This window comes from Saccopteryx leptura, chromosome 1 (genome assembly GCF_036850995.1).
Source record: "Saccopteryx leptura isolate mSacLep1 chromosome 1, mSacLep1_pri_phased_curated, whole genome shotgun sequence".
NCBI lineage: Eukaryota > Metazoa > Chordata > Mammalia > Chiroptera > Emballonuridae > Saccopteryx > Saccopteryx leptura.
In genome coordinates this window covers 57,306,861-57,328,267 of record NC_089503.1, presented here as the reverse complement: position 1 = coordinate 57,328,267, position 21,407 = coordinate 57,306,861, and the positions used below count along the sequence as shown (strand labels likewise).

The 21,407-nt window shown below is 48.6% G+C and overlaps 1 protein-coding gene and 2 long non-coding RNA genes across 5 annotated transcripts in view; 2 read left to right on the top strand and 1 right to left on the bottom strand.

Annotated features, from left to right (window-relative positions):
• Positions 1–21,407, top strand: part of LOC136394498 (uncharacterized) — a 54,107-nt gene that overhangs the window by 22,626 nt on the left and 10,074 nt on the right. The window lies entirely within an intron of this gene.
• Positions 743–20,847, bottom strand: LOC136394430 (folate receptor alpha-like). Of its 3 annotated transcripts, none has more exons than XM_066367573.1 (5): positions 10,275–10,433; positions 4,193–4,353; positions 1,543–1,731; positions 1,280–1,415; positions 743–1,134 (listed from the first exon to the last, which is right to left on the bottom strand). In XM_066367573.1, exons 2-5 carry the CDS (start codon positions 4,343–4,345, stop codon positions 854–856), a joined length of 759 nt encoding a protein of 252 aa, XP_066223670.1. In that variant the 5' UTR covers positions 4,346–4,353; positions 10,275–10,433; the 3' UTR covers positions 743–853. The 3 variants fall into 3 exon arrangements, with proteins under 3 accessions (XP_066223670.1, XP_066223663.1, XP_066223679.1); XM_066367566.1 differs by lacking the exon at positions 10,275–10,433 and adding an exon at positions 8,540–8,697; XM_066367582.1 differs by lacking the exons at positions 4,193–4,353; positions 10,275–10,433 and adding an exon at positions 20,674–20,847.
• Positions 9,075–10,390, top strand: LOC136394501 (uncharacterized). Its single transcript, XR_010749201.1, has 3 exons — positions 9,075–9,209; positions 9,816–9,917; positions 10,269–10,390. It is a non-coding gene; the product is annotated as an uncharacterized lncRNA (long non-coding RNA).

Genomic DNA, 21,407 nt, shown 5'->3' with positions numbered 1-21,407 from the left:
TCGGCCTGGCGTGCAGGAGTCCTGCGTTCGATTCCTGGCCAGGGCACACAGGACAAGTGCCCATCTGCTTCTCCACCCCTCCCCCTCTCCTTCCTCTCTGTCTCTCTCTTCCCCTCCGGCAGCCAAGGCTCCATTGGAGCAAAGTTGGCCCCGGGCGCTAAGGATGGCTCTATGGCCTCTGCCTCAGGTGTTAGAATGGCCCTGGTTGCAACAGAGCAATGCCCCAGATGGGCAGAGCATCACCCCCTGGTGGGCATGCCGGGTGGATCCCAGTTGGGCGCATGCGGGAGTCTGTCTGACTGCCTCTCCGTTTCTAACTTCAGAAAAATACAAAAAATAAATAAATAAAATAAAATAAAATTAAAAAAGAGTATCAGCTTTAGCTGTAGTGGGGTATGGCTCTTGCTAGCCTCCTGCACCTCTTCCCAGGCAGCCATCCAGAACATGCTGGGCCCGCCCATTCCCCTCGTCTACTGGAAAACTGAGCAGAGCAGAACAGTCCACCCTGGGAAGCTTGGGTCCAATTTAAGTGATAAAATCCTAGGCCTGATTCTAGAGATGCAATAAAAAAAATAAAGTTGAAAACTATGACTATGTCCTTGGTTAAAAGAATAGTTAAGCATCTGGCAAATTCATAGCATGTATCAAAGCAGGGAAGTGACCAAGTCGCACTGGCTTCAATCAATGGGAACTGGGAAGCAAAAGTCACATTCCCGTTCACACTCAAATTATTCACAAGACACATGTGGGGTATCTGGTTTATTCATACTGTTGGACAGAGTTTTCACCATGGGAGCTGAGCTGTTGGGCTGACCTGGGCGAGGATGACTAGGTAGCAGGCAGTGAAAGGAGCTCAGCCAAGCAGCAGGAGCAGCATTAGGGTCAGGCCAAGCAGGAGAGGCCAGGCCCCACGGAGCACGGCCCCATTCATGGCCTCAGCATAGAACCTTGCCACTTCCTCATTGGGGTTGCCCTGTTCCGGGTCGAACCACATCTGGATACAGCGGCCACTCCCTTGGCTGTAGTTGCTGACTTCGTAGGAGTGACTCCAGATTTCATTGCACAGAGCAGCAGGCGTGGGGAAGTAGAAATTAAAGGGACGGCAGGCAGCCTTCACTGGGCACTGGTTAGACCCTGAGGAGGGTGGAAGGCCTTTAGCCACTGGGCCCCGAACCATCTCTGGTTCTGCCAGCCTCACAACTCTACCCCTTCATATACCCGTCTCACACCCCCACCCTCGGCCTCCCAGTCCCGCCCTCCCCACCCGCCCAGCCCTCACCTGAGGTCCAGTTCCAGCCCGTGTGCCAGTTGCTCTTGCAGGTGTAGGAGGTGCGGCAGTCTTCCCACCAGCTCTCACAGTCCTCTCTGCACAGGGGCACGTTCAGGATCCGCTCCTTACGCCAGCTCTGGTCCACCTGGGAGACGGCAGCAGGGGAAAAGGACTCAGGCCGAGGCTTCTCAGCAGCCAGCCCTGAGTAGCCCAAGCTGGAGAGGCAGTGGGAGGAGCTGTCTGGGAAGCAGACGTGGGGAGGACACTCGCACCTGCTGGATCCAGGGCCCCAGGTTGGGGGAGCACTCATACAGGCAGGTGTCCTGGATGAAGTGGCGCTTGCAGGTCGGTGCCATTGGGCCACAGTGGTCCCAGTTGAATCTGTACAGGTAGGAAACATCCTTATGGGCTTCCTGGCTGGTGTTGACAGAGCAGCAGGCATTCTTCTTCCAGGGACTGCACTGGGTGGGGAAGACACAGGACTAAGTTCTTCCCCCAGCACCAAATATCTCCACAAGTGGCTTCTCCCTTTTGAATCCTTGGTCCCCCTAAGGTAGTTAGTCTTTTAGAGAAGTACATGTTGTTAGGGGGCCCTCTTTTGGGAGATGCGGTCATTATAAAATTAATTAATTCAAATCTTGATTGAGCTCAGGACCTACTTACTCTAACCCAGGCACTTTTCTAGGAACTGAGGACACAGCAATGAACACTTCTCACAGCATAATTGCTTTGGAGAAAAATAAAGCAGGGGAGAGGAATGTGAAATTGCAATTTTGTAGAATGGTCCAATCAAGCTTCTTTGAGAAGGTAACAAAGACCTGGAGGTAAGGAAGCAAGTGAAATTCTAACCTCAGAATAATTTTTTGTGGCTATTTTTGTAATTTATTTATTTAGAGATATAAGGGAGAGAGAGAAAGAGAGAGAGAGAGAGAGAATTTGGTGTTCCACTTATTTATACATTCATTAGTTGATTCTTTTCTTCCCATTGGTTGATTTGTACGGGTCCTGATGGGAGATGGGGCCAAACCTGCAACCCTGGTGTATCAGGACAACACTCTGACTAACTCAGCTACCCGGCCAGGGCCCAGAATACTTCTAGTTACATAAATACTCAATATTCTTATTGAATAAATGGAAACCTACAGCCTAGAATTTAGTATAAAACAAAATAATAAAATGTGCACTTTAAGAAATATATAGGCTGAAAAAGTTAAAGTCAAGGCCGCTGGAAGAATCCAAGTTATAGCACTACTTGTCAGTCTGCGCTAGCAGCTGTTGCTCAGTGATTCAAACCGAGCACAAACAGGAGACTGAGACAACTACCTGCTAATGAGGTCAAATGCACATTTACATGTTGGAGTGCACGTTACAAGAGACTTCTGAACTGTGGTGGTGCAGTGGGTAAAGCATCGACTTGGAATGCCAAGGTCGCATGTTTCAAACCCTGGGCTTGTCTGGTCAAGGCACATATGGGAACTAACTGCTATGAGTTGATACTTCCCACATCTCCCTCCTCTTTCACTCTCTCTTTCTCAAAAATCAATTAAAAAATTTTCCCTGGCCAAATAGCTCAGTTGGTTAGAGCATCATCCAGAAGTGCAGAGGTAGCCAGGTCAATCCCCAGTCAGGGCATATACAGGAACATATCAACATTCCTGTCTCTTTCTCTCCCTTCCTCTCTAAAATCAATAAAATAAATTTTTTTTTAAAGTGACTTCCTTTTGTTTGTTTTTTTAAAGTTTAGGCATCAAATTGGTTTTTACAAATATTGCCTGACCAGGTGGTGGCGCAGTGGATAGAGCGTCGGGCTGGGATGCAGAAGGACCCAGGTTCGAGACCCCGAGTTCGCCAGCTTGAGCGTGGGCTCATCTGGCTTGAGCAAAGAGCTCACCAGCTTGGACCCAAGGTCGCTGGCTCCAGCAGGGGGTTACTCGGTCTGCTGAAGGCCCAAGGTCAAGGTACATGTGAGAAAGCAATCAATGAACAACTAAGAAGTCACAACGCGCAACGAGAAACTGATGATTGATGCTTCTCATCTCTCTCTGTTCCTGTCTGTCTGTCCCTGTCTATCTCTGCCTCTGTAAAAAAAAAATATATATATATAAATATATATATATTTATGTAGGTCCAGGTTATTAAAGGGGTTGTGACAAAATAATTGTCATAAGTAGGAGACCTCAAATCCAATGGAAGTGTTTGGTAGATGCTTGAATCAAGGTGCTTAGCACCCAGACTCACGCCTGGGAGATCCACATTTCCTGAGTTGTTTGGGGCTGGCAGAAAAGAAGCCACTGTGTGCCATGCGCACCTTCTCCTCTCAGATCCTCGAAGGGGTCACCCTGTCTAAACTGAAATCGAAACCAACCCCCCAGGAGGGGTATCTCCAGTGTCACGTCCCCGGCCCCTCTCTGGGCTGCTTCCTGATTTGTGTAGGACAGAAACCTAGCAGCCAAGAAGCTGAGCTGTTGACAATGTACTGGCCACCCTAGCCCATGGTTTATGTTAAGCAGTTGCTCAGATTAGGTTTTTTAGATTTTTTAAAAAAGAGATTTCTCAGCTTTTTATTCTGATGACAAATATCACACAGAGAACAAATTATAACAGACAAACCGGAGAGTGAGATGTGGGCTGGGAAACCCGGGAGCAGGTGCCCACGGTCCCTGCCGCTTCCTGGAATCCTGAGTTTCCTTCCAGGGCTCCCAAGTGCCCTGATGCCTCCTTCAAGGCCCCCAGAGGCCCATGGGGCGGAGTTTCAGACACTCCATAGACAGACACTCTACGCCAAGGTCTGTCTATGTCTGACAACCGGAAGGTCTGACTCCTCAGGCATAAAGAGAATTTAATAATTCATCTGTAGCTTTTTTCTTCCTGAGTCAGTTCCTCCCCACCCAGCCAGACCACCCCCCCTTGACCTCGGCCCACCTGCTCATGCAGCTCGTCCTCCGGGCTTGGCTTTTCCTTGTGGTGCTTGGCGTCCATGCAGACGTTGAGAAGCTCAGTCCTGGGTCGGGTCGCCCATACCGCGCCCCCCCACGCCAGCAGGAACAACAGCTGTGTTGTCATTGTTCGAGCCATGTCAGTCCCTGAAGGAAGAGCTGTGTGGTCAGTGACACCAAGGGAAGTGGAGGTGGGGCTTCAGGTGTGGGAACAGACCCAGGTGGGTGGAGGCTCCAGAAAGCCTGAGACAGTTTACAGCCCTTTCCCTCTATCCCCTAGTCTTCCCAGCCTCTCAGTGAGGGTTGGGATCAGATACCACCTTCCTGTATAGTCAGTCTGGGTAGCCTCACTGACTTCCCCATGTGATCATGGGGATCAAGTGGTACAACTAAGGGATGAGATTTGGGCAAAATGCAAAAATAGCCAGGAGATTGCCATAGGTCCACATTCCTTGTTCAAAATCATTGAAGGCAAATGTTTCAGCATCTATAATTTTTAGGATTTTATAAAAGGTAACACAAAATCAGGTAATATGATTTACATGCACTCAACAAGCAGGTATACTTTCTGTGGTGAAATGGTTAATGCCAGAGGGATAAATAAAAACTGTAATAACCTGGCCTGACCTGTGGTGGCACAGTGGACACTTTCGTCAACCTGGAAACACTGAGGTCACCGGTTCGAAACCCTGGGCTTGCCTGGTCAAGGCACATATGGGAGTTGATGCTTCCTGCTCCTCCCCCCCCCCCTCTCTCCTCTCTCTCTCTCCCCCTCTCGCTCTCCTTTCTAAAATGAATAAATAAAAATTAAAAAATTTTAAAAATTAAAAAAAAACCACTGTAATAACCTCATATTAATTTCCAGGTCAGATTTTTGACACCAAAAACTTCGTGAAAAAGTTTACAACAATATCTTAGTTTTGGAAGCTCCAAATAAGCTGCAGACCTTTTTTTTTTTTTTTAAGCCTGGCCTCCAGCCATTTTCAGCCTTATCATTTGGCCTCTCCCAGAGCCCGTGTGGCCTGGGGGATATCACAGGGCACAGAGGCTTGGTGGGTGGGCATTGGCAGCCAGCTAGATAGCCCCTGGGGCCCTGGGAGGCTCCTGAGCCCCGTGCCGCAGAGCTAGCTGCCTCCACTCAGCCTTCATAGCACCTAACCTCCTGACCTCAGACACTGAGCCTTGGGAGGTAACGGTTCCCTCAGCCCGCTGGTCAGCAGGTGCGGCAGGTGCCTGCCTCTCCTAAAACACTCAGCTCCTAAAGCATATATGGCCTCCGCACACAAAGTTGCCTTGCCTCCACGCTGCCCCCTTCTTCTGTAGAACTCGACTGTCTTGCCTGGGCCTCATGGACAGGACCTGAGCTGGGCAGCCTCCAGGCTCTCAGCCTAGCAGGGCTTGGGGAAGTCTGGGACTGAACTCCCACATAGCTCTTCTTTTCCTCCTCACCCCCTCCTCACCCTTGTTGACCTAAGAAACATCCAAAACTATAGAGAATTTTATAAGAGTTAATTTGAATCAAAGAGAAGATCTGTCTGGAAGCAAGATCTCAACAGACTGAATAATTTTAAAAAAAGCTTCAAAGAAACCCAAAAAAACAGTTTGCAATCTCTTTTACGACTAAGGAGGGAAGGGAAGGAACTAACTGTACATGACAGTGGGAGAAAGCAAGGTAGGGGTCAGATTACCTCTTGCAAGCTTTAGAAGAGGAGATCTGGGTCAGGTATGGAAGGATGGGTCTGAAAGGGGTCAAATGGTATTAATATGGACAGATTTGCTTAAGGCAAAAATAATCCTTTTACTAAAAGAAGATATATGCCTGGGGCAGGGGTCGGGAAGCTTTTTGGCTGAGAGAGCCATGAATGACACATATTTTAAAATGTAATTCCAGCCTGACCAGGCGGTGGCGCAGTGGATAGAGCGTCGGACTGGGATGCGGAAGGACCCAGGTTCGAGACCCCGAGGTTACCAGCTTGAGCACGGGCTCATCTGGTTTGAGCAAAAGCTCACCAGCTTGGACCCAAGGTCACTGGCTCCAGCAAAGGGTTACTCGCTCTCCTGAAGGCCCACAGTCAAGGCACATATGAGAAAGCAATCAATGAACAACTAAGGTGTCACAACGCGCAACGAAAAACTGATGATTGATGCTTCTCATCTCTCTCCTTTCCTGTCTGTCTGTCCCTGTCTATCCCTCTCTCTCTCTCTCTCTGTGTCTCTGTAAAAAAAAAATAAATAAATAAAATTAAAAAATATATATATATATTTAAAATGTAATTCCATGAGAGCCATACAACAACCCGTGTACGTTATGCATTGTCCAATAAAAATTTGGTGTTGTCCTGGAGGACAACTGTGATTGGCTACAGCCACCCGCAACCATGAACATGAGCGGTAGGAAATGAATGGATTGTAATACATGAGAATGTTTTATATTTTTAACATTATTATTATTTATTTATTTTTTTTTTGTATTTTTCTGAAGCCGGAAACGGGGAGAGACAGTCAGACAGACTCCCGCATGCGCCCGACCGGGATCCACCCGGCACGCCCACCAGGGGGCGACGCTCTGCCCCTCCGGGGTGTCGCTCTTTTGCAACCAGAGCCACTCTAGCGCCTGGGGCAGAGGCCAAGGAGCCATCCCCAGCGCCCGGGCCATCTTTGCTCCAGTGGAGCCTCAGCTGTGGGAGGGGAAGAGAGAGACAGAGAGGAAGGAGAGGGGGAGGGCTGGAGAAGCAGATGGGCGCTTCTCCTGTGTGCCCTGGCCGGGAATCGAACCCGGGAGTCCTGCACGCCAGGCCGATGCTCTACCACTGAGCTAACCGGCCAGAGCCCCAGACAAATCTTCAATTAAAAAAAATAATGTTGGCCTGGCCAGTTGGCTCAGTGGTAGAGCATCGGCCTGGCGTGCAGGAGTCCCGGGTTCGATTCCCGGCCAGGGCACACAGAAGAAGCACTCATCTGCTCTCCACCCCTCCCCCTCTCCTTCCTCTCTGTCTCTCTTCCCCTCCCGCAGCCGAGACTTCATTGGAGCAAAGTTGGCCCCGGCGCTGAGGATGGCTCCATGCTCAGGCACTAGAATGGCCCTGGTTGAAACAGAGCATCGCCCCCTGGTGGGCATACCGGGTGGATCCCGGTCTGGCGCATGTGAGAGTCTGTCTGATTGCCTCTCCGTTTCCAACTTCAGGGAAAAAAAATACATAAAAAAGAAGAAAAAAAGATGTGTCTGGGACCTAGATGCAGCCATCAGAAGAGCCACATCTGACTCGCGAGCCATAGGTTCCCGACCCCTGACCTGGGGCATGACTAACCACCATGACCTGCCTAGTTAAGAATTTATCAGATCACCCTGTGAGGTTACTTTAGAACCTTTTTTGCCGACACCCATACCCTTCCACAATCCATATTCTGCTACTTTATTTATTCCAGTGTTCATTCATTCTATCACTTGCTGATTTACTCATTCCAGGACCCAACCTGTACTCTCAGGGACCACCAGGTGATTCTTTGGATCAAGCTCCTTGGAGGAACAAAGTCTAGTAGTCTAGCACAGGGTTTCAGACCAGCCTATCCACCATCTCAGCCCTCACATTCACCTCCTACTTGACCTTGGGGAAAAATAACTGAAATTATCCTGAGGCTTACTTTTCTCATCTGAGGATTAAATGTGTGTGGGAGGGAGACCCCAGCAAATGATAGCCAGCTGAGCACAGATTGAGGAATCAGATGGGCATAGTTTGAGGGATGTGCTCCTAGTCACAGAGCATGGACCACCCAAGTCTGACTCTGGGATTCTTAACTCCAGAGCTCCTTCAGCTTTTGTCCCCTGTTACCATCTCTGTGCTGAGCCCCTCATGGGAGCAACTGATGCAGAGTACTGGGGGAGTGGCGGTGGGGGCTGAGAACACCCAGGTTCTATTGGATCCCACTGGTCAGTCAGCAGTTTTTCTAACTGCGGTTGCTTTCTAGAGCCAGAGGTCTCTTCCTCTCTGTCCCTCCTATGTCACTCTACAAGCCCCTCCCCACATTTCTAGACTCAGCTACACCAGGTGTGACCCCCACCACCGATAACCATCACCCTCAATACACACACACCTCAGAGCCCAGACTTAAAGCACTGAGAAGTCAGTGCTGTGCTGAAAGGCAAGAGCCCTGGTTCGGAGATGGACACTAACTTGTACTTTAACCTTGGGCAGGCCCTACTCTGCTCTGGGCCTCAGTCTCCACTTCTGGATTCTCTGCACTGTAATCAAAGTGGACCCTCCCAGTTCCGCAAACCCTTTAGCACACCCTGCGAGTACCAGAGGACTTGCTGTCGGGGGGAGAGGGGGCCTACCTGGGAGTGGAGGTGGCTCTGTCTAGCTCAGAGGTGCTCTGCTCTACAGCTCCTTCCCCTCGCCTTCCTCCAGGAATGGCTGTGGTTTAGTGGCCAAGGAGACAGGCAGTTTGGTCAGGCGGTGGGAATGTGGCCCAAGAGTGGAGCCTGGGATCGGGCGAAGGCCATTCAGCAGTTAATTATTGCATGTGGTCACCAGCCAGCCAGGCCTCCATGGAGGGGGTGGATTAATAGTGCGGGCCTAAAAAAAAAAATGATGCTGGCCTAATGCCAGTCCCCAAGCCCCACTTACTTAATTTTTTCCCCAAAACTTAAGTCTGATAAAACCTTGTAGCATGAGTTACCAGGGTCCCTAAAATAATCTGGTCAACTTCCAACACCCCTGCCCTGTTATCCAGACAAGAATGAGACTCAGCGAATCAGGACAGCCAATGGCAGCGCAAGGGCTGGAGTGAAGGCTTCTGAGCTCCCAGCCAGCTGTAGAGAGCAAAGAGCTTCCATGTTACCAATTTACAGAGCCACTAACTCCTTCAACCTCATCAGCCCCAGGCATAGCTCAGCCCCCAGCTGCAAAATCACAGATGTTGCTTGATGACCAATGCCTCAATTGTTTCAAGATTGCAGCTCTCCTGCTGTCACCAAACAGCAGACCTGGCCCTTCAGGTTTCTGGTAATGTGAGGGTTTTTGACTTTGTATAGGGAAAATTTCACAGCACCAATCCAGGTGATTTTGAGTGCATTTATTAAAGCTAGGGACAAGAAAGGCAAGAAACAAGAAAGGGTTTAGAATAGAACAACAGGAGAGGCTGGTCAGGGCTGCTTTGGCTCACTGGGAGTCAGAGAAAAGGGGGCCTGGAGACGGGTTCAGGGGGTTGGCCCCGGATGAGCTGCCCCTGCGCATTGCGCCCCTGGTTGCAAGTCTCCTGGGGACCCTTAGAGTTTAGGAAATTCATGTCTGTGGGAAGAAAAGGGGAAGAAGGAAGAAAAGGCATGGGAGGGAGAGAGGTGTGTCCTTTGTTTTTGAGGGTTTTTAAAGACTGGGAGTTTAGGGGTGGTCTTAGGGGATGATTCCAATAGAGCTAAAGTACAAATGAGGTGTAGATAATATCTCTAGGGAGGTGACATTCTGCATCTGGCTGTAAATTGCTCAGCCAGTCTATTCAGCTATTTTTCTCAGTTTCTCCATTTGGCTTGCCAAGGAATTTCCCTAGTTTCTTACTATCCTGCCTCGCTGCCATCGCCTACTCACCCACCTACACAGGTCTCCTCTCTATAGCACTTCAGAGTCTGGTCTAATTTAGACTCCTACCACTCCCACCCTGGCCGAGGACAGAAGCCTTTCTTTTTTCACCCCGAGACCATGGTGACACTGCTACTGGTGAGAGAAGGAAAGAGGGGAGGAGCAGATCTGGGCAGGAGGAAATGCCGAATGTGATTTTGTCAAGGTGCCTGTTGTGTGCGACCTGCGAAAGCAGTTGCAGAGGTGAAAGTGCTGGGGAAGCGTCCAGCTTGGATGCAGATGTGGGAGTCAATACCCTGGAAAGATGGGGGCCCCCGGACCTTGTGGAAGGCCACAGATCTGGGCCCCTGGAGCAGAAGGGGACAGAGAATTAGAGGAGGCAGCTGGATTGCTAGAGGGAAATTAGCCAAGAAGGAAAGCCCAAAGGGTTTGCAAAGAAACTGACTCCTGTCTCTCATGTCCTGCTTTCCCCACCCCCTCTCTGAGTAGACTTACCTAAGTCCTGTGACCATCTGAGAAGGTTAAATCCTCTGAAGGTCTCTCTGGAACCCTCAGGCCTCCCTCCTGACTTGACATGCCCAGCTCAGCCTTTTCCTGATTAGAGAATGGCCACCTAGACCACTTAGATCATTGATGAAAATTCCTCATGATGGGATTTGTTCCTGCTCCTCATCCTCCATCCCAGCCCTGGGGGCTGATCATTTTTGTGCTTTACGCTCCTCCTCCGCAGGAATGAGGTTTGGGCCCTGAGCCAGGACCCTGGGCCTCACTTAAGGACTTCAGAAATGATCAGCAAAAGGAAGGTGAGTAGGTAGTGGAGTTCTGATCTGTGGGGAGAACCCACCATTGCTGAGCCTCCTACCCATGGTGATGTTAGAAACATCCAAACCTGTAGAGAATTCTTATGAGTTTTTTGAGCCTGTAAAGCCAGCAGGCACGGCCGGGGCCACTATCAGAGCAGCCCAGCCCATGCAAGTTCGCATTGGATTCGGACAGTCGGTAAAGAAACCATGGAGCCAAAAACTGGTGGGCCATAACCTTTAATCCTACCTTGCACCCGGCGGGCAAGTAAAAATACACACTGGGCTCCAAAACCCAGTCACACTCAGTGCTCACAAAGCCACTGACTTATCCGAGTTTCCTAGAATCAAAGGTTTCTAGCTCACCAACCTTATTCTCCTTAGTTCCCCATCTCCTTCCTTATCCCAGATACAAACTCTACACAAACTGGCATCTCACTCAGCACTCCGCCATCTTGGCTGCTTCTCCTGGCCTCCTCCACGTGGCCTCCTTTAGCTGCTGGCTCTACTCTCTCCGCTCTCTCATGCTAACCTCAGGAACCCAGAAGCCAAGTCCCATTCTGCCCCCATTTTATAGTGTAGCTTCACAACCTTTAATCCAATATACAAAATAGGGTAGTCTCTAATACAAAGTCACTTCTCTGAGGCATGATTGGATTGTACCGCCCTACAGCAAAAAGGGTAGGAAAGGCTTAATCCCAAAACCAAGCCTCAGGCTACAAGGATTCTACCTGCCTTTAGCCCACCCCAACACACATTAATATCACCTGGGCGACGGCCTCCTCGTGTTATCTTTAACAAAGTGAGCATAATACATTTTATCTGCCCAACAATCCACCCCTATGCTCACTTTACTACCCACAATCTATACCACCAGCATCCCTGTGCAAGGAAATTAGAGCATTACATTAGAACATTACACAAATTAAAACAGCAAAAATAATACAGTTTCAACAATTACAAAGGTACACTTCACCAGTCTCTGAGCACTTTGCCCAAAGCGCAAAATGTCCTCGCTTTCTTTCTAGCCATGGGAAAAGCTTCCCGGGGCAGGGGAGTGCTTCCAGCAAAGCCACCCCCCACCCCCATCGGGGTATTTCACATTGTCCAAAATCCGTAATCCGTAAGTCCATCCAACAAAGGAGCCAATGCCCACTCCGGTCATAGTCCAGGAAATCAGTCCACGCACGTGGGTCATCAGCCACCCCCCTCATTCCTGCCGTCCTGGCAGGTTTTACACTGTCCCAAAGAGGGGCACGTGGCAATGGCAGTCAGCATTTCCATCTCTGCTCCGGAAAGCATGTCCAGCCCTATGTCCCAAAATCGCAGACCTACCGGGGCCGCAGTAGGTGCTCCTTCCAGCTGGGCTTCCATCTTCTGGAGACTGCAAATTGCAACTCCAGCCCAATTCTCATCCTCCAAAGAGGAACTGAAAACACCAACTCCTGCTGCCAGGCCCAAGCCCCAGGCTGCCGCCGCCTTCTGCTCCGCAGACTTTGCAGCTCCGGACCCGGCCTCAGCTTCAGCTTCAGCCTCAGCCGCGGCCTCCTGCCGCTGCTGGCTCTCCACAACATCCAGGGCAAGCTGCAACTCACGAACCTCTGAGTCCTCCTCCAGCATTTGCTCCATTTCCAGGCGAATCTCGAACACCTGGTTGGCCTCCTCCTCCAGCATTTCCTCCAGCTCCAGGGTCAGCATCGGTTTATCCTGTGTTTGCTCCACCTCCTTCCGCTGCTCGGTTTGCAGGTCCCGGGCAACCTCTTCCACAGAGCTCTCGGTTTCCTCACACATGGCTGTAAAAGTCAGCCAGCCTACGATCCCCAAAAGGACAGCCATGGGGAACCCTAACACTAGCCAGTCCTCTACTCCACCGCTCAAAGGCTCCTTGCCAATCTGTATCGAATCCTGCCACAGACTACGCCAAATGTAAGGCCAGGAGCCGCCATCGTGGCCATTCACATGCAGGTTCGCATTGGATTCGGACAGTCGGTAAAGAAACAGCGGAGCCAAAAACTGATGGGCCATAGTCTTTAATCCTACCTTGCACCCGGCGGGCAAGTAGAAATACACACTAGGCTCCAAAACCCAGTCACACTCAGTGCTCACAAAGCCACTGACTTATCCGAGTTTCCTAGAATCAAAGGTTTCTAGCTCACCAACCTTATTCTCCTCAGTTCCCCATCTCCTTCCTTATCCCAGATACAAACTCTACACAAACTGGCATCTCACTCAGCACTCCGCCATCTTGGCTGCTTCTCCTGGCCTCCTCCACGTGGCCTCCTTTAGCTGCTGGCTCTACTCTCTCCGCTCTCTCATGCTAACCTCAGGAACCCAGAAGCCAAGTCCCATTCTGCCCCCATTTTATAGTGTAGCTTCACAACCTTTAATCCAATATACAAAATAGGGTAGTCTCTAATACAAAGTCACTTCTCTGAGGCATGATTGGATTGTACCGCCCTACAGCAAAAAGGGTAGGAAAGGCTTAATCCCAAAACCAAGCCTCAGGCTACAAGGATTCTACCTGCCTTTAGCCCACCCCAACACACATTAATATCACCTGGGCGACGGCCTCCTCGTGTTATCTTTAACAAAGTGAGCATAATACATTTTATCTGCCCAACAGAGCCAAAGCAGACAATTGATGGGAAACAAGACCTCAAATGCTCTGGAGAATGACAGTTTTACAGTTTCTTGTATGCATTTGAAATTAAGGAGAGAAATAAGAAAGATTACAGGAAGATGGGAGAAAGCAAGGTTCAGATTGGATTATAGGTGTTGAGCAGATAAAATGTATTATGCTCACTTTGTTAAAGATGGCGCTGCCCATGTGGGGGCTATTGCCCAGGTGATATTAATGTGTGTCTCTGTGGGCTGTGGGCAGGCAGGATCATTGTAGCCTGGGGCTTGGTTTTGGGACTAAGCCTTTCCCACCCTTTTTGATGTAGGGTGGTACAATCCCATCATGCCCCAGATAAGTGACTTTGTATTAGAGACTTCCCTATTTTGTATATTGGATTAGAGGTTATGAAGCTACACTATAAAGTGGGGGCAGAACAGGAGCTTACTCTCTCTTGGTTCCTGAGATTATCATTAGAGGAGAGAGCAGAGCAGAGAGCAGAAGGAGGCCACATGGCCAGGAGAAGCAGCCAAGATGGCGGAGTGTTGAGTGAGAGGCCAGTTTGTGCAGAGTTTGTGCAGGGAGAAGGAAGAAGATGGGGGAACAGAGGTGAATAAGTATGGTGAGCTAGAAACCTTTGATTCTAGGAAACTCGGATAAGTCAGTAGCTTTGTGAGCACTGAATGTGAGTGGGTGTTGGGCAGAGAAAATATATTATGCTCACTTTGTTAAAGATGGCACTGCCCATGTGGAGGCTGTTGCCCAGGTGATATTAATGTGTATTGGGGGCAGGCTGTGGGCAGGCAGAATCCTTGTAGCCTGGGGCTTGCTTTTGGGATTAAGCCTTTCCCACCCTTTTTTTTTTTTTTTTTTTTGTATTTTTCTGAAGCTGGAAACGGGGAGGCAGTCAGACAGACTCCCGCATGCGCCCGACCAGGATCCACCCGGCATGCCCACCAGGGGGCGATGCTCTGCCCATCTGGGGCGACGATCTGTTGCGACCAGAGCCACTCTAGCACCTGGGGCAGAGGCCATGGAGCCATCCCCAGCGCCCGGGCCATCTTTGCTCCAATGGAGCCTCGGCTGCGGGAGAGGAAGAGAGAGACAGAGAGGAAGGAGAGGTGGAGGGGTGGAGAAGCAGATGGGCGCCTCTCCTGTGTGCCCTGGCTGGGAATCGAGCCCGGGATTTCCGCACACCAGGCCAACGCTCTACCACTGAGCCAACCGGCCAGGGCTTCCCACCCTTTTTTTATGTGGGGTGGTACAATCCCATCTTGACTCAGATAAGTGACTTTGTATTAGAGACTTCCCTATTTTGTATATTGGATTAAAGGTTTGGATTTCTACACTATAAAATAGGGGCAGACCGGGAGCTTGCCCTCTCTCTTGGTTTCTGGGATGAATAGCATGAGAGAACAGAGAGATCACAGCAGAGAGCAGAAAGGCCACGTGGAGGAGGCCAGGAGAAGCAGCCAAGATGGCGGAGTATTGAGTGAGAAGCCAGTTTGTGCAGAGTTTGTGCAGTTTGATGCTGGAGAAGGAAGGAGATGGGGAACAGAGGTGAATAAGTCTGGTGAGCTAGAAACCTTTGATTCTAGGAAACTCGGATAAGTCAGTAGCTTTGTGAGCACTGAATGTGAGTGGGTTTTGGAGCCCAGTGTGTTTTTACTTGCCCGCCGGGTGCAAGCTAGGATTAAAGATGAAGGCCCATCAGTTTTTGGCTCCGTTGTTTCTTTACCAACTGTCCGAATCCAATGCGAACCTGCATGGGCCGGGCTGCTTTGATAGTGGCAGCCGTGGCTCCTGGCTTTACAGTGGGTTTTGGAGCCCAGTGTATGTATTACTTGCCCGCCGGGTGCAAGCTAGGATTAAAGGCGATGGCCCATCAGTTCTTGGCTCCCTTGTTTCTTTACCGACTGTCCGAATCCAATGCGAACTTGCATGGGCCGGGCTGCTGTGATGGTAGCCCTGGCTACTGGCTTTATAATAGGACAGTTAAGATTATGTGTTCTGCCTGACCAGGCGGTGGCGCAGTGGATAGAGCGTTGGACTGGGATGTGGAGGACCCAGGTTCGAGATCCCAAGGTAGCCAGCTTGAGTGCGGGCTCATCTGGTTTGAGCAAAGCTCACCAGCTTCAACCCAAGGTTGCTGGATCCAGCAAGGAGTTACTCAGTCTGCTGAAGACCTGCGGTCAAGGCACATATGAGAAAGCAATCAATGAACAACTAAGGCGTGGCAACGAGCAACAAAAAAATAATGATTGATGCTTCTCATCTCTCCATTTCTGTCTGTCTGTCCCTGTCTATCCCTCTCTCTGACTCTCTCTCTGTCTCTGTAAAAAAAAAAAAAAAAAAAAAAGATTATGTGTTCTCTTGAAGTTGGTTACCACTTATTTCAAAGATATATTAAGCCAGATGCACAAAAACAATGGGTAGGGTTTGCTTAAGGCATAAACAAACCTTTTACTAAAAAGTTATAGGCTTGCCCTCTTACTGGGCACAGCACAAAGTCCTTCCCCCACTGCGAACTTCTGCCACATCAGCCTCTCTTATTTGGTTCTTGCTCTCCTGCCCCAGGTAGGTTGCCCTAGAAACAATCTCTATGAGGACCTCTCTGTCCTTGGCCTCCAGGAACTCAATTGGAGGACACTCAATTATAACAGTGTGATCAGGGAGTTTGGGGAGCTTGGGGGAAACCCTGTCTTGGGAGGACAATAAACTATCATTTATATAACCCTAAAGAGTTTATTTAAAAATTCTTAAATTTATTAATTTAAATAAAATATTGTTTAGTACCTATTCTATGTTAGCCACTGTTCTAGATGGAATATAGCAAACAACAGAACAGACAAATATGTCTTCATGGGTCTTACATTCTGGTCAGGGGAGACAGATAGGAGGACACTAAAAGAGAAAAAAATATGGCCTGACCTGTGGTGGCGCAGTGGATAAAGCGTCGACCTGGAAATGCTGAGGTCGCCGGTTCAAAACCCTGGGCTTGCCTGGTCAAGGCACATATGGGATTTGATGCTTCCTGCTCCTCCCCCCCTTCTCTCTCTCTGTCTTTCTCTTCTCTCCCTCTCTCTCTCCTTTCTAAAATGAATAAATAAAAAAAAATTTTAAAAAAAGAGAAAAAATATGCTCTGTAAGAATATGATCAATTATATGGGGAATTTACAGCAGAGAATAGGTATATGAAATATGGGGTGATGGTTGAAATTTGTTTTTTGTTTGTTTGTTGGGTTTTTTTTTGTATTTTTCTGAAGTGAGAAGCAGGGAGGCAGAGAGACAGACTCCGCATGTGCTTGACCGGGATCCACCCCGTATGCCCACCAGGGGGCGATGCTCTGCCCATCTGGGGTGTTGCTCTGTTGCAACCGGAACCATTCTAGCACCTGAGGCAGAGGCCACAGAGCCATCTCCAGCGCCCAGGCCAACTTTGCTCCAATGGAGCCTTGGCTGCAGGAGGGGAAGAGAGAGACAGAGAGAAAGTAGAGGGGGAAGGGTAGAGAAGCAAATGGGCACTTCTTCTGTGTGCCCTGGCCAGGAATCGAACCTGGGACTTCTACACGCCAGGCTGACGCTCTATCACTGAGCTAGCCGGCCAGGACCTGAAATCTGTTTTTTAACTATTTTCTTTTAAAAAAATTTTTATGCTTATTTTATTGATTTTATAGAGAGAAAGGGAGAAAGATATAGGAACATCGATCTATTCCTGTATGTGCCCCAAGGATCGAACCAGCAACCTCCGTGCTTCAGGACAATGCTCTAACCAACTGAGCTATCTGGCCAGAGATAATTGTTGTTTCTTTTTTTTTTAACTTTTTAATTTTTATTTTTTTTTAAAGATTTTATTTATTTTAGAACAGGGGTCCCCAAACTTTTTACACAGGGGTGCCAGTTCACTGTCCCTCAGACTGTTAGAGGGCCGAACTATAAAAAAAAACTATGAACAAATCCCTATGCACACTGCACATATCTTATTTTAAAGTAAAAAACCAAAATGGGAACAAATACAATATTTAAATTAAAAAACAAGTAAATTTAAATCAACAAACTGACCAGTATTTCAATGGGAACTATGGGCCTGATTTTGGCTAATGAGATGGTCAATGTTCGGTTCCATATTTGTCACTGCTAGCCGTAACAAGTGATATGATGCGCTTCCTGAGCCATGACGCGTGCATCCCTCGTCACCGGAAGTAGTACTGTACGTGAGTGCCGCCGCGCTTTGTGGCACCACCACATACAGTACTCCAGGAGCACAGGATGCGAATGTATCCTCTCACTGACCACCAATGAAAGAGGTGCCCCTTCCGGAAGTGCAGTGGGGGCCGGATAAATGGCCTCAGGGGCTAGCATGCGGCCTGTGGGCCGTAGTTTGGGGACCTCTGTTTTAGAGAGTAGAGCGAGAGAGAAGAGAGAGGAGCAGGAAGCATCAACTCCCATATGTGCCTTGACTGGGAAAATCCAGAATTTCAAACCTGCGACCTCAGCATTCCAGGTTGATGTTTTATCCACTCAGCCACCACAGGTCAGAACTGGGATGATTGTTGAAATTTTAAATAAAGTAGTTTGAAAAACCTCATTGCGGCCCTGGCCGGTTGGCTCAGCGGTAGAGCGTCGGCCTGGTGTGCGGGGGACCCAGGTTCGATTCCCGGCCAGGGCACATAGGAGAAGCGCCCATTTGCTTCTCCACCCCCCCTCCTTCCTCTCTGTCTCTCTCTTCCCCTCCCGCAGCCAAGGCTCCATTGGAGCAAAGATGGCCCGGGCACTGGGGATGGCTCCTTGGCCTCTGCCCCAGGCGCTAGAGTGGCTCTGGTCGTGGCAGAGCGACGCCCCGGAGGGGCAGAGCATCGCCCCCTGGTGGGCAGAGCGTAGCCCCTGGTGGGCGTGCCGGGTGGATCCCGGTCGGGCGCATGCAGGAGTCTGTCTGGCTGTCTCTCCCCGTTTCCAGCTTCAGAAAAATACAAAAAACAAACAAACAAAAAAAAAAAAACCTTATTGCAAGGTGACATCTTGAGTGAAAGAAGAAAGAGAGTGCGCAATGCAGTAGTTTATTGTTGAATGACCTTATTTGTGGCAAGTATTACATCCATGTCCCCCCAGTGGCGAGGCCAGTACCAGCCACATAGCAGGCCCACAGAAACATTGGCTAAAAAAGTAAATGAAAGAGATGTTTATGATTTTCTAGTTCAAACCAAACTTTATCTTACTTATAGACACATATGGACACACAATAGTTTATCACATTTTAATATAGACCAAATTTTCCAGGACAACAAACACCATGAAATGGAAAGCTGTGCTATAAGTTTTGAGTTACTAGAGTTAATCGCTATTTTAGAAAGTTTGTGTCATCAATGGCAACACTGCTTAGAGTATCTTAAAGCATTTAACTGTCCAATAGAATACACTTGTATCAATCTTTATTTGTAGCTGTCCCATTCATAGTGATTTGTGAATAAAAGAAATGTGCTATTTCCCAATGATTTTTTTTTTTAATTTTAGAGAGAGCAGCAGGAAGGGAGAGAGATGAGAAGCATCAACTCAAAGATTGCTTCTCATATGTGCCTTAAGGGTAGCACTCAATCCGAGCCAGTGACCCCTTGCTCAAGGCAGCAGTCTTGGGCTCAAACCAGTGACCTTGGGATCATGTAGATGTGTCCACACTCAAGCTAGGGAGCCTGTGCTCATCTGGAGGAGCCCAAGCTCTAGCTAGCAACCTCAGGGTTTCAAACTGGGCCCTCAGTGCCTGGGGCTGACACTCAATCACTGCATCACCGCCAGTTAGGCTTATGATGACTTATTTTTTTCTTTTACAGTACTGTAATTGTTCTATTTTATTATTTTTGTTACTCTTTTTTTTATTTAGAAACTGAATTAAATGGGGTGATGGTGATCAATAAGAGTATATAGCTTTCAAGTAAATACTTCTGTAGCATTTGAACTGTTGATTGTGTTGTGTGCCCATCACTAAAGTCAAATTATTTTCTGTCACCAAATATTTGTCCCCCTTTACTCCCCACAATGACTTTAAAAAATTATTGATTTCAGAGAGACAGAGAGAGGAAGGGAAAAAGAGAGATAAAGAGAAGCATTCATTTGTTGTTCCACTTAGTTGTGCGTTCATTGGTTGCTTCCCATATGTGCCCTGACTGGGGATCAAACCTGCAATCATGCTGTTCTGGGATGATGCTTTAACCAATTGAACTAACAGGCTGGGCCTTGCAATGACTTATATTGTAGCTAAACCGGAAAATTGACATATTGAAGTATAATTATTTTATTATAAATTACTTTCTTTTTTGCTTCTCCTTTTCATTACAGGTGATTATGTTGATATTTTAAAATTAAATGTGCAACCTGACCAGGTGGTGGTGCAGTGAATAGAGCATCAGACTGGGACACATAGAACCCGGATTGTAAACCCTGAGGTCGCTGGCTTGAGTGTGGGCTCATCCGCTTGAGTATGGGCTCACCAGCTTGAGCACAGGGTCACCGGCTTGAGTGTGGGATCATAAATGTGATCCCCATGTTTGCTGGCTTGAGCCCAAAGGTCACTGGCTTGAAGCCCAAGGTCGCTGGCTTAAACCCAAGGTCGCTTGCTTGAGCAAAGGGTCACTCACTCTGCTGTAGCGCCCTGGTCAAGGCACATATGAGAAAGCAATGAACAACTAAAGTGCCGCAACAAGAATTAACGTTTCTCATCTTTCTCCCTTCCTGTCTCTCTGTCCCTATCTGTCCCTCTCTCTGTCTCTCTCTCCCTCTCTCTGTCTCTCGCTCTCTCTGTCTCTATCATTTTAAAAAAATGAAATGTACAAATAGATTCTATTAGCTTTGAACTTCATTCCAGGATTAAAAAGATAGCCTAAACAATAGTTGTCATAAAAAGGAGACACGGAGTCTAATATGATTGCAACCAGGTGGCATAAGGTTTTATAGAATGTGTGAAAGTACAACAGCTCTGCCCTGTGCCAGTCATAAAGGGCCTTCCTCTTTGCCCTTAGCACTCCATGGGACTGGCACATAGCGAAAGTAGGAAAAACCATCCTCCCCCAAAGTCTAGGAGGTATCCACCCCACTCCTCCCCTGACCCCACTGCAAGGGCGGGTCATGTCCAGTTCTTCTGGGTGTCCATATGCTTCTCTGGGCCCGTTCCTCATTTGTATCATGTGGAAAATGTCATATATCTACCTCAAAGGGCCACTGGGAAAAGTGAAATCATGTACAGAAAACACATGATACCTACCTAGTAAGTACTCAATAAATGATTATTCCATATTATTGCTGACATGATATCCTATTCAGGGGAGGCCACCCCTAAAATCGCCTAAACCACTGCCCAACCTTTATCTTCTCAGCAAGAACTAGACAATGGGGTGTCTGACCCCTCAACCCTTCCCCCAACACCCTAACTTCCTCTTTCCTGTCAGAACTAATCCCCTCCCCAGCCAGAGCCACACTCCAGCCATACCTGGTCATGCAGCTTGTCCTCAGGGCCTGGCTCTGTCTTGTGGTGTTTGGCATCCATGCAGACGTTGAGCAGGTCTGTCCTGTCTCTGGCACTGCACGTGGAGGCCAAAATGCAGCCCAGCAGCAGCAGAGGTGGTGTCAATGGCCAGGCCATGTCTTTCTGTTGCTGCAGAGGAAGCTGTGGAGAAGGAGAACAAGGCCTGAGGGGAGAGAGCCCTGTGCAGGGTGCTCCCTTCACCCCATCTCAGTCTCCCATTTCCACAGTGAAGGAAGAGTGGGATCCTGTTCCTTCAGTGCTAGTGTCCTGAGGCCCCCTGAGGCTAAGACAGATGAGGCTGGCAAAGGGGGCTCCCTCACCCAGACATTTTTAAATGTTTTTCAAATTGATTTTTTTTTTTTTTACAGAGACAGAGAGAGAGTCGGAGAGAGGGATAGATAGGAACAGACAGACAGGAATGGAGAGAGATGAGAAGCATCAATCATCAGTTTTTTGTTGCAACACCTTAGTTGTTCATTGATTGCTTTCTCATATGTGCCTTGACCATGGGCTACAGCAGACTGAGTAACCCCTTGCTCAAGCCAGCGATCTTGGGTCCAAGCTGGTGAGCTTTGCTCAAACCAGATGAGCGTGCGTTCAAGCTGGCGACCTCAGGGTCTTGACCCTGGGTCTTCCACATCCGAGTTCGATGCTCTATCCACTGTGTAACTGCCTGATCAGGCTCAAATTGATTTTAG